Source organism: Epinephelus fuscoguttatus, linkage group LG5 (assembly GCF_011397635.1).
Source record: "Epinephelus fuscoguttatus linkage group LG5, E.fuscoguttatus.final_Chr_v1".
Classification (NCBI taxonomy): Eukaryota; Metazoa; Chordata; class Actinopteri; order Perciformes; family Serranidae; genus Epinephelus; species Epinephelus fuscoguttatus.
In genome coordinates, this window is record NC_064756.1 from 33728155 (window position 1) to 33740627 (window position 12473).

The 12473-nt window shown below is 41.9% G+C and overlaps 1 protein-coding gene across 1 annotated transcript in view; it reads left to right on the top strand.

Annotated features, from left to right (window-relative positions):
* The window catches only part of nectin1b (nectin cell adhesion molecule 1b), an 89200-nt gene extending 77287 nt beyond the window's left edge, over positions 1 to 11913 (top strand). Inside the window, exon 6 of the mRNA XM_049576290.1 lies at positions 7662 to 11913. Within this exon, the coding sequence (XP_049432247.1) occupies positions 7662 to 8167 (506 nt within the window). The 3' untranslated portion in view covers positions 8168 to 11913. The remainder of the gene's footprint in view (positions 1 to 7661) is intronic.
* The last annotated feature ends 560 nt before the right edge of the window (positions 11914 to 12473 follow it).

A 12473-nucleotide genomic window follows, 5' to 3' on the forward strand; every position in this document is an offset into this window, starting at 1 on the left:
TGCTCTCCGGAGGATATGCAGAGGAGAGGGATGTGGCAGACAGATGGAGCAGGGGGATTGGCTGAGCCCCTTCGGCCCAGCTCTGCTCCTCTGTCCTCCTCCTCCTCCTCCTCTTCCTCCTCACTGTCCACCCGTGTGGTGTTGGATCTGTCACGCCTCCCTGAGAGCCTGATGAAGTAGGTCAGACGCTGTCCCAGGGTCTGACCACTGGCTCCAGAGCTGCTGCTGCTGCTGCTGCTGCTGATGTTGTGTGGTGATTCACTCATTACACACACAGCTCCAAAATAACAACAAGGAGACGAAAAAACAACAAGGAAAAAAGCCGGCAGAGGAGAGGCTGAGGGTAGGACTGTGCAGTGAACAAACATTGCCTCGACCTCTCCTGGCTTATCTCCTACTAACATGCAGATTTGTTTGCTGCATGTCTGCTGACCCAATAACTCGTCCTCACGGCGCTTCCACTTAGCACTGCAGCCACATGCAGGCTTGTAGGGAAATGTCGTGATGCATTAATAATACAACCTTATGAGCAAACATGATTGTTAAAAGAGCATTGGTGTTTAGATCCCAGTGTAAATATTCATTGCTCATTAAAGGTATGTTAGGAATGATTATTACAACCCCCGCAGCACAAAATGACCATATTACATCAACAAGGGCACAAAACACGCTCTCTTAAATCACAAAGTATTTTCCAGTGATTTCAATCACAGTGTTGATGTAGAATCTCTAATTTGTCATCTAAGTCACTGGTTCCCAACCTAGGGGTCCCAACCCCACTAAGGGCCACCAAAGCTTCACAGGGGGTCTCTTGCCCTTCTTAATTTAATTTGTTGTAAGAAAAAATATACAAAATAAATACAGTATGCCCATATCTCTGTGAAGAAAACCAACTGGAATGGTTATTATTGAAGTTTAGATTATTATCCAAGATATAAACTTCTCACAAAATCTCACATGTTGAAGGACCCAACACAAGCCATATTCACAGAGCCTTCACTCTGCTACACAGCCTCAGCGTTAGAAAAGAATACAGTTAAAACAAAAATGTGGGCAAAATGGCAAAATGTCAGGGAGCGGAAAACACTGAATTTGTGAAACAAGAAGCCTATCAAGGCCACGATCACACAGAAAGCGCTTTGCAGGTTGCAAAATGGGAGGCGCACCACACTGCCTTTTTTTAATTGAATGCCACCAGTAAAAAACAATGTTTGCTGTGGCTTTTTATTGTTACCAGGCAACCAACCCATCCCCTCCTTACCCATAACCTTCCTGTGTAATCAATCTACCACTGGTTTTCTTAAAGGGAAATTTCGGTTTATTTCAACCTGTCTCCTGTCGTCCTAAATTTGTGACTAGTGACATACAAATAATAGTTAGCATGTTAACCGTTAGCCTAGATACAGCTGGGGTGCATAGTAGCGTCAGACCTGTTAAAACGTAAGTGAATGGGCAACCTTCAAGTGCAAAGTTAGTCCACTAAACAAGCTTTTTTTCCACAAAGACCGCCTCATATCGTTAGCATAAATGTCAGAGAACATATAGAAAACGACATGTAAACATGTTGTCTTACCTTACCAGTGTTTAATTTTATTTATTTGACAGTAATTAGTAGCTAATTCCTAAAATGTTGAGGCAGAGGGTACTTGCTGTATCTCTGGTTGAGGGTGAGAGCCTGTCAACAAATGGTTTGTTGGGCACAAGGAAACGCAGATTTGTGTGGATACATGAGACCCTGATGAAGAGGGTGGAAGATGGGGAGTACCCCCAGGTGGTCCAGGAGCTTCACCTCAGTGATGGTCGTTTCCAGGCATATTTTAAGATGACTCTGTGGCAGTTTGACAACTTGCTGTCTTGTCATCGGGCCGTATAGCTCTGGGTACCCAGCAACTGCTACCACAAATTTCTCCTCCTTTGTTTACCAACTGTAAACTTCTTGTCGTGACCACCAGGGAAGGCCCACCTCTCGAATCATCTGATTGGACAGTAGGGGAAAAAAGATGACAAAAAACAGGTTTTTCTGCCTTGATCAGAGTGTCCTGGGAAAAACGTCAGGCGCCTGGAGCACAGAAACTCCATGTGGGTCACAACACGAAAAACGCAAGCAAAAAGCATCACTCTCATTTGAAACAATTACAAAAAGCCGCCCCCAGCTGCTTAAATGCTTTCTGTGTGATCAGGGCCTAAGCATGTATGGTTGTTAAAAATAAGAATACACAATACTGAGAACTGTGTAAGAAGTTACTACAGATACCAGGAAAACTCATCTCTGCTGTAATATTCACAGGAAATAATCCTGCTGTTATTGAGGTCACTATTTGGGTTCATTTTAAGTCTGTCAGCTGTTCTGTACTGTTAATGTTAAGCACTGAATAGGATATAAAATGTGCATAAATATGTCAACTTAGTCAGGTGTTGTCAGTTTACTCATTGATAAAAAAATGGGTTCTGTAAGGAAAAAGGTTGGGAACCACTGACTTAAGTCCTGCTTCTCATTGAAATGACTTTTATTTCAACTACAAACCACCACAAACATAATTCAGTGACTGTCAGTGTTGTGAGTCCTTGGTCATCAGTTTAGCCCAAAAAAAAGTCAGAGCTTATGTGCTGCTTCTGCTCAGGAGAGATGAAAACACGAAGCAGTTTCTGCTCTCTCTCTCTGACAGGACCGTCCCACGAGTCGTTGCATGTTCACAACACGCCCCAAATGACGTCACCAGCGTTTTGATGCCAGTATTTCACAGCGTTATCTCCTCCGGCACATCCCGTGCCTCTTATCCATCCGCTTTTTAACAGGGAACTGAATTTGCATTACCAGTCTGAAGGGTTTAATGGTGTGTGTGGCATTTACCTACATACGAGGCAAGCTTATGCCTCTGTAAAATCAGTGATAGCCAGAAAGAAAATGTGTTGACAAACAGAAAGAAATGGTAGATATTGGAAGGCGAGTGTGCGATAGTGGGGGAAAGAGCTTTGCCTTGGTGTCGGCTCCCCGGGCAGCATGTTAAATTCCTGTCAGTGATGAGCTTTTATTCGTTGTGGCAGCATTACATTTCCATGACTTCACAACCACTGGCAAATTCAGACAGGGGAGTAATGAGGATCGTTGGAATCACCGAATTAATGTGTCCTCCCCGATTGTCCCCATCCTCACTCACTCATGATGCCATTCTTTATTTGACGTTGTCACTCCCCGGCTTCTCAAAGGCACTCGCTCCATCTTCTTTTTTCCTCCTTGTTGCCACTCCTCAGACTCTCAGAGTAGCCCTCTATTTTCTTTTCATCTTCTGTTGTCTGCAGCTTGTTCCTCATTTAGTCATATTAAAACACCACTCCCTGTACCGCTCTTTGAAATCCTCTCTCATTTTCCCAGCCCCTGTCATAACACCTTGTCCGAGTGATTGCGCTAAGACTCAGGAATGTTTTGTACCTGTCTCTCTCCTCCTTTTTTTCATGTGCAGACATGACTGGAGCACACCCAGAAACTGTACCTGCAGGACAGAGTTGTGATACAGTTTCTTTCACTTTAAAGCCCCTTCTGCTTCACACATTCCTCTCCTTCACTGTCTTTGAACATTTGCTGCTGCTGGTTGTTTTGTACTATAGCCTACACTGAAATACAAAACCCTAAATGTGTGTTGTGTCTGAAGCCACAAATCTACCGAGGACCTGATGTGTCATTCCCACAACAAGATGTCAGGCTTTCTTTCTTACTTTTTTTTTTTCCGAGTGTGCCACATTTGTTTACCGTTTGTTTCTCTTAAATATCACTTCTGTTTTACACAGATGACTCAGAGGGAGAACACTCATCGAGTTCTGAAGGAAACGGATTTCGCCACTAAAATGTTTAGAGGTTGTAAATCATCCACTCGATCAAGTCAGATCTGAGTGTTCAAAATAGTATGATTAATGCAATACAAAACAGCATGGTTGCGGCGTTTAAATAGCTGCAGTATTTCATGTTATTCATTACTTGTATAAATCTATCTTGCCTTTGGATTGAATTATAGCCTTTCATAGCACATCTTGGCACCTATTAATCTCAATAGTACATTTTAGTTGTCGCAACTCAAGGTTACGCAGCTATCTGCATATTTCCAGCGTGGTGTTAATAGACACTGCCTTTTGTTGCCTGGAACAGTATCAGGGCTGTTGTTGTGCTGCTTTGAGGTCTTTTTTATCTATCTGTTGGCAGGTGTTGCCGGTAGCGACGACATGCTGGTGGAACGCCTCCTCCCTCCTCCGTGCTGTCAAACACCCCTACGTACCCCGACCATTTCAAATGTGTTTTATTATTAGTGTTTCTGTAATGTGATTAGTTTGCACCATAGCCACTCTCATTCCTCATACCCACATTCACGGAGAACACGGACGAAACAAAGCCGCCGCATTGAGAAATCTTTTAGCTACATTTGTTATCTTCGTGGATGCGCAAGGCCAGTGGGCTGAATGGGAGGTGGTGTTCTGATGTGACCTTGCGGAGGGATAAGCACAGAGCAGAAGTGTGCCGGATAAAGCAGTGAGAACAGGCCCTTCTCTTTGCCAACGCACCTCTTTGAGTTGCAAAATAAAAGCAGTGTGCACCTCCACGGCACTGAAGTGATCCGCTGAACGTTTCTCGGTGTTTCTGAGCGTCTTTCTCTGCTTTTAAAGTACCCCCATTTACAGAGGCAGAACCATCTGAGCACTTCAATACACCTCCGCTCCATTCCTCTGGTAAAACATCTTAATAACTCCTTTAGAAACTCTTCTTTTCAATATGGCGACTTCTGAGGCTGCCTTGAAGGTGGATTTGCCGGCCAAAGACCCACAAAAATACCTTAATGTTTACAACTGCTTTCATGTCTGGTTTGTTTGGACTGTAGCACATTCTACAATCACTGGTATTGACGTTCTTCAAATATAGATGTCAAGAGGTGGTGTCACTTGATCCTCTGTCAAACTGGAGGTGATGGGGGCGCCTTTGAAGGCTCGCTGCTTCTTCTTTTACTGCCACCATTCTGTAGCTTAAATGGTCTTGCCTTGTGTTTCTCACCTCCCTAAGTGGTAAACATTGAGTCTTGGCAACCTTAGAAATGCAAAGCAAAGGGCTGCCTAATTAAGATTGAATAAGGGGACTGATGAGAGGGAAGACATATCCTAGCAGAGGAAGTCAGTTAATGGCAGAGGAGAGGATTACAGGAGAACGTTCTCCCTTTTCTCTCTACTCCTTCAATCCTCTGGATTTTCACCCCTCTTTGGACTTGGTGGGAGGATGTGTTCTCGAGCAGGGGTGACCTGGCTCTGCTCTCTCATTCATGTGTGTAATGAAGGCCTGTGTCTGAATAATCCCATTAGGTGGTCAGATTAAAACCTGAGCTGATATTTGAGACTGTGCCCGGCAACGCTTTAGAAATTGGAGAGCTTTGCTGTCGTCCCTGGGAGAGAGGGTGCAGAGGAAGAGCAGCTGAGGAGAGCGACTGTGTTTGGGAGGTCGCTCCTTTGGATTGATAGGGTGCCATTGTAATTAAAGGAGAAAGAAAGGCTTCAGCAGCTTCTTTACTTCGCCCTGTACCATCATTTTTTACCAGACATATGCAGAGGTTTATCTTTTCCACTAAAAAGCCATACTAATCGAGTGTAATAGATGTGATTTAACAGTTTAGGGCAATAATTTAAATAATCATTTTCTGCGTATGTGGGGAAATGTCTTTTTTTTTGTCTGGCATGATGAGGATGGCAGAGGTTGTCGGATTGGCTGGTTTTTGCAGCGATGTTTTGATTTGAGTCTATGTGACTTCCCGCAAGGCAGCGCAGAGAATTTCATATCTCCAAGGAACTTTAAGGATTGCTTAACATGAACCTTCATTTTGGCTCAATTATGATCAGTTTCCATTGAACATCAACCATAATTGTATACACTGAATTTAATAGTTTGCTGTTTGGGGTGATACTGATGCATCCATGTTATCTGCCAGTTGTTGCCTTTTCATGACACCAGCTCACACGTCTCCATAGATAATCTGTGCATATATATTCCCTGTTAATTGTGTTGCATTGAAGGTGTGACATGTTGGTGTTTATTGGCATGAATGTGTGTTCAAAAACAATTAAAAAAAAAATTATATGTTTATATAAATCTAACTTGTTTGCTTCACTACTTGTCGGATCCAGATATTTTCTTTGAGAAGACAGCACATGTTCAGATCTGTGCGTACTACATTTTGATGTGTCATAATAGGATTATAATAAATCAGTAGGACAGTGGGCAGAAATAGCATCAAAAGCAGTAAATCTTCTGTATCTTGTCTGACTCGTCGTTTCTGTGGTTTGCCCTGCGTGAACAGGAAGCTCCCTCCTTTCTTCCTCGCTGTTTGGCTCTCCTTTTTTTTCCAGCCCTCTCCCACACCATTTGTTTTGGTAGATGGTTTAACTCTTTGTTGCAAACCCCCCCCCAATCTCCACCACCACCATCACCACCACCTCTCTGCTGAGGATGCAGCATTTGCCATTGAAGTTAAACGTGCCTCTGCTGTGCAGGTTTAGACAAGCACTACCTGTGCGCCTTCAGGCTTTGATCACGTTTCAGATAGATGTGTCTTATGTCTCTGCGTTTCAAGGAGCTTTGCACAGTTTATTTTTTTAAGTGAAGACATGTATGTAAGGGACTTCGTTTTCAATGCTTAGGTTTACTGTAAGCAACAACCACGCTTGTCATGAGCATTGTTATCTCCCTGCGAGGAGGCACTCTAAAATGGTGGAATGAATGTGATGTTTCAGTTTAGCTGCAGATATGGTGCCATCATGGCCGCTTTGAATATAAAACAAGGTATCTGTTTTTTGTACTTGCAAGGCAAAATCCCAGCCTTCAGACTCTGGCATATTAGTTATTGTTTGTCTCTAGCATACCATTAGTCATTGTCACTCTGTTCTCTAGATTAGAGCACATCTTTGACTCATTTGATACTTTTCTCTTCACTGAATAATATAGATTTTTCTCTGGAAGCATTTTCAGTTTTTTAGCTGTCTGCTCTGCTGCCTGAATGTTTATCAGCTCTCTTGATGCATCGTGCCTGTGTATGCTTGGCTGCTGATAATCATCTCTGGCAGTGCTCTTTCATTTCATTACCGCTACACTGATGATGAAGATGGTTATATGTCATGCTGTGCTTTTTTATGCTGGACTTTACAACAGTATATCATTCGATATGCTTACTTTGACTGTCGATATGCTGACTTTGAATGTATTAACTGAAAGGCCATGTGAATTAATTCTTCCACAGTTGGTTTATTAAATTGTGTCATTTTCTTCCGCCTTCTAAACAGAAGAGAAATGATGGTTAATGCATGCTGACAAACTTCATTCACTTTAATCTCTTCAGTCATTTTACTCTCTGATGGTGTTGTGCACTGGACTGACTGTTTATTTCATAATTCTGCCTGAAACTGCATGTGACTGTTAATGACTGAGCCACACTCACTATGGCTCCTCAGGGGTGGGGGTGGGGGGGTTGTCATGGGGCTGGGGGTCCTTCCTTTTCCCTTTGCTTTTCCGTCCTTGTCTCCCTGACTTCATCTTTCCTAAAAAAAAAAAAAAAAAAAAAAAAACTGCACCTGCACAAATGCACCTCCTCCCACCAGAGCACTGACACACTCCCTTCCATCTGTCTTTTCCTACCCAGAATTCCCTAACAACCCGACACCTAAGGGCCATGAGATCCCGCAGGAGCAGCACAATGCAGGTGCCGCCATCGGGGGCGCTGTGGGGGGAGTCGTCCTGTTGGGCGTAGCGGCCATACTGCTCTTCGTATTCCTGCGCCGCCGCCAGCGCACCTTCAAAGGAGACTACAGCACCAAGAAACACGTGTTTGGTAACGGGTACAGTAAGGCCGGCGGCCTGCCCGCCCACCCTCCCATCCCCAAGAACCTTCAGTACCCGGACGACTCGGACGACGAGAAGAAACCCTCACAGATCGGTGGCCCCGGAGGGTTTGAGGCGAGCGAGCGCGATTTTGACGCAGAGCAAGAGGACCTGAAGAGGCCCTATTTCACTGTGGACGAAGGGGAGAGCCGAGATTATGACGAGCGGACTCTGGCTTTCCAGTATGACCCTGAACCTGAGATAGCCGATGATATGATCTCTCAAACCGACGGCTCTGTCATTTCTAAGAAAGAGTGGTATGTGTAGTGGCATGCAACAACCAAACCAAACCCTTTGTCCCCCACCTGCATTCCACTGCACCCTTCACCTCCATCACAACCCCGCCCTCCCATTCGTCACACTGCACCTTTCACTGTCCCACTCCTCTTTTGGTCAACCTAGTACCCCCTTCCCCCTGACTCCCCCCACATCAGACCCCATCCAACTAATCTCAATTAGAAAATCAAGCGTCTATTTAAAGTGCTAGCAACACCAACTTCTCAACATGACAACATTGGTATCAGTTCCATCAGGTGAATGGGCAAAGAATACAAACTAAGGTATGTAAATGGACTCGTTGTCACTGACGTACGAGTCCAGGGAGGTGATTGGTTGATTAATACTGGTGTAATATTCTTTTTTGTGTATTTTTTCATGTTCTAAATGTATTAAATGTATAAAAAGAGACTGCAGGTTGAGGTTTTGCTGAGCACACTTGTGAAAGTCCTACACTGGATGTGCGATTTGTTTTTGTTTTTTAATACCATTGCCTTTTTGTTATTTTTATAATGTCTTTTTGTATGATTTTTAAGTGACCAGAGAATTGAGAGTTAAATGTTTGACATAATCGCAGGTGGAGTTGTAAGTGTTTGTAATTCTGTGGTCAGATGTTTCAGACAAAGGAAAAAAAAAAAAGACATATAGCACCTGTATCATTTCTCCTGTTTCTCACTGGGGTTAGTGTCCATAAAATTACTCATTTTTGTATATTTACAGCATTAAAAGCAGACGTGTTATTGCTGTTTTCCAAAGACATGCTTAGTATTTCTTGACCCCCCCCCCCCCCCCCCTCCTGTGTTTATAGGCTTGGTTTGTTTCTTCACCGAGAGGGAGTCAGTCTACTGAGCCATGTGGCAGATAAATTTTTTTTTTTTTTTTTGCCCAAAATTTCAATTACATTAAATTAGCTTCCACATCAGTAAATCAGAATAACAGGGGAGAGAAGGGCTGCAACAGTTTCTACTTTTCAGTGGTGCATCACAATCACATCCAGAGAAGGTTCGGTGAGTCTCAGTGTCCACAGAAACCTTCAGTCATGCTCTGAAATGTCACGATTGTCACTCGACTTGAACAGGTTGACCTGTGTACGCGAGCTCTCAATTTTACCACTATAATGAAATGTCTGTTTTTTTGTGTTGAGTTGTCATAATTATGTTTTGTTCTAACCTGTCTTTTATCAAATGGATGTCAGAGAAAAGAGTCCAGGGAGTTTCCCAATAATGACTCTGTCTCTCCTTATAATTATGTGACTGTGTACTGAAGAATTGGCCTAAGCCTCCCTCGCTTACACCAACAGCATTTTCTATGAGGAGTCGTCCATGGACACAAAGGACACGGATAGGAGGAAAATGTCAACAGAAGCTTTTAGACAACATTTTAACATGTAAAGGGAATTGAAAATATGATGGTGGCCATGCTGGAGTATAAAAAGTCACCTGCTGCTTTCATGATGTATTCATGATGTATTTTTTTTTTCATCTTTTCTTTTTCTTTCAAAAATGAATTTCTGTAGCTGTTTGGGGGATTTTAAAGGAATGAATGGTTGTCCTTCTCTTAATGTTGGCATCAGAATCTGCCAGTAGGGCTGTCAGAAGGCATTATATATACCTGGCTTTTTGAATCACTGTTAATAAGTGCCAGTGGATGCTAGCATAGCAAGTGACTTGTTTCTCTCCTCAGCGTTGAGGTCCATTACACAATCCGCAAAATGCATTTGCTTCGAACAAAAAAAAAAGTTCAATGTGAAATATCAGATAAAACAAAAGCAAAGGAGTAAATCCGTGGATACAAACAACACATCTGACTGGCTCTGAACAATATAAATACTATATTAACCCTTATTTTATGCATGTTTTTTGTGTTGGGAGTGAATGTGCGTATGATGCTTTTTTTTCTGTATCAATTCCAGTGCATATGTCCTCATTTGCAGCTCAAAAGGCGACACTTTGTCAGTGTTGTCAGTATTGACAGAGGTTTGAGTTTATGGGCACACAGTACCCAGGAACAACGTTGCAGTTAACACACACAAAAAAAAGTATATAAATATCTATATAAATATATAAATAAAGATGAAAAAATAGCATCTCTAGGAGAGCAGATCTCTCTTTCAGCTGAGATGTGAATGTTTTACAGTCCATGCTTGTCTACTGTATGTTTTTAGATGAGCATGTTAATCATGAGCCTCAATTTATATATTGCATTTTCAAGACAAATTGACATTACAAAGTGGGGAATATCATGTTCTTATTAAAAGTCTGTTGATTTTCAGTTTAGTTTCATTTTTTGTTGATTTCAGTTTAATTCAGTTTCACTTCTTACAGCCTTATTTCTGTTTTTTCTTCAGTGTATCTACAACCGTTTGAGAACACACCTGAGGTTGCAACAGATAGTGTGAAAACTAAATGACAGTCACAGGGTTGCTAAAATTGCAAAAGCAAATCACACTTTATTGCCTTTAGTTTATTGTTCACCTGCAGGTGAACTGCTTTGCTGTAACTTTTTTTTAAATCCACAGTTTGCATAATAGAAACAAACGTGTGAAAAACATATTTCTATATTTTCTTCTCGCATTCAGTGCCTATCAGAGTCGGGAGACATGAGGTAGTCTGAACAGTTGCTGCTCCATCGTTTAAGTTATTTATGCCGTAGAATAACATAATGAGTAATATTGAAATATGACATGGACTGCAAACTTCATATCAGACAAATGCTGGTTCTTCACTTGCAGTGAATCGTAGTTAGTATAGTGGGCATGTGATTCCATCTGAGCTCCAGCACAATACTACCAATGTGTCTGTACTTGATCTTTAAATCAATTGATCTCTTAAAAGCTGCATTCATTACCATTTGAAAGTTTAATGATGGCTTAATGGTGACACAGCACTTTTTTCCCAGTCAATACTGGGTAGTTTTAAGTCCTTAAGAGATGAAACTTTTGCAACTTAGTCGCACATCGCCGACTTCTCAAAGCACAACAATTGAAACGCTCATCTTGTGAGAAGAGATTAAATTTAAATTAAAAAATGTAACTTTGGCCCAAAGCAAAGATCAACCCTACCCCCATTTTTAAAGCACAACTTTGAGGTTTCATTTCACTTTATTTCTGCATCCATTATGAAACCACTGCCACACTTGCTTCTCAGTCACGTTGGAGAAAGAAAAACCTTTCAGATCGGAGTCGGCATTCTGTATACTGGTAGATGTAAACATTGTCTTCATGTTGTCGGGGTGTTATGAGTTTCTATTTTGTAATACTGACTGTAACTTCATTCCATCCTAATCTACTTTTTGTATTCAGTATGTTCAACATTCCACTGTAAATACTGTACATACGGTTGAGATTATAGTTGGGATTTATTTAGGGACAACTGCGTAGGGACCCTGTTCATGTAAAATATACCTATTTTGATCGCAAACATAGAGACTCGATGATGGGTAGATGAAGTTGATGCATAGCTTATTTCCAAAGTCCCACATAGAAATGCTCCTCCGGTACGTTTTTGATATGCCACTAGCGGCTTCACTGTCATACTAAGGGGTGATGCATACAGTTTGTCGATTTAATGTTATTGAAAGAAAAATCAAAAGAGAGAAATTGTCTGTATGCAGCCATGTGAATGTATATTTCTGAGGGTGTTACAAATATGAAAAAAAAAATCTCTTGTTCAATTGTGATGACCCAGTGAAGTAACTTGTATTTGTTTTAAGCATTAAATGAGTTCAATAGTCAACAATGTTCTGTCCCAGTTCACTGATTGGATAGATGGGTGTTATCTGATTGAATATGGTTGTAGTCTGCAACACATTTCTTAGCACTGTGTATTGATTTTGGTAATTGCAGCACTTGCCCAATAGCTTTGATCAGTAATGTATTGCTGTCGCCTCGTGCAGGTGCTTATTTGCTTTTCAGCTTCATCACTTCCTCTGAGCCTCAAGTGTAAGACTCAAGAGGTTTGTTCTGCAAATAAACTTCTCCTTAACAAGTGCAGATCATGTTAGGTCAATATTTAAACCCTGGTGTTGCTCTGTTCCCATCCAGCTATTAGACAGAGCCGCAGTTTAAGACAGAGCAACAGCCAATTTTCTCTTCATTGTCGATCTGGTTTTCAGAATTAAAAGGCTACATAAGCAGCTGAAGTGCTAACACAGGATGAATATCTCTTGGGATGCATCCACACTTCCTTCCATTGTTTGCTCTGGTCTTCATGTCTGAGCATCATGCCTGAGCATGAGATGAATCTGATGAGCAAAAGTAAAGCAATACAATGAGACAGTATATATATTTTGCAGGTGT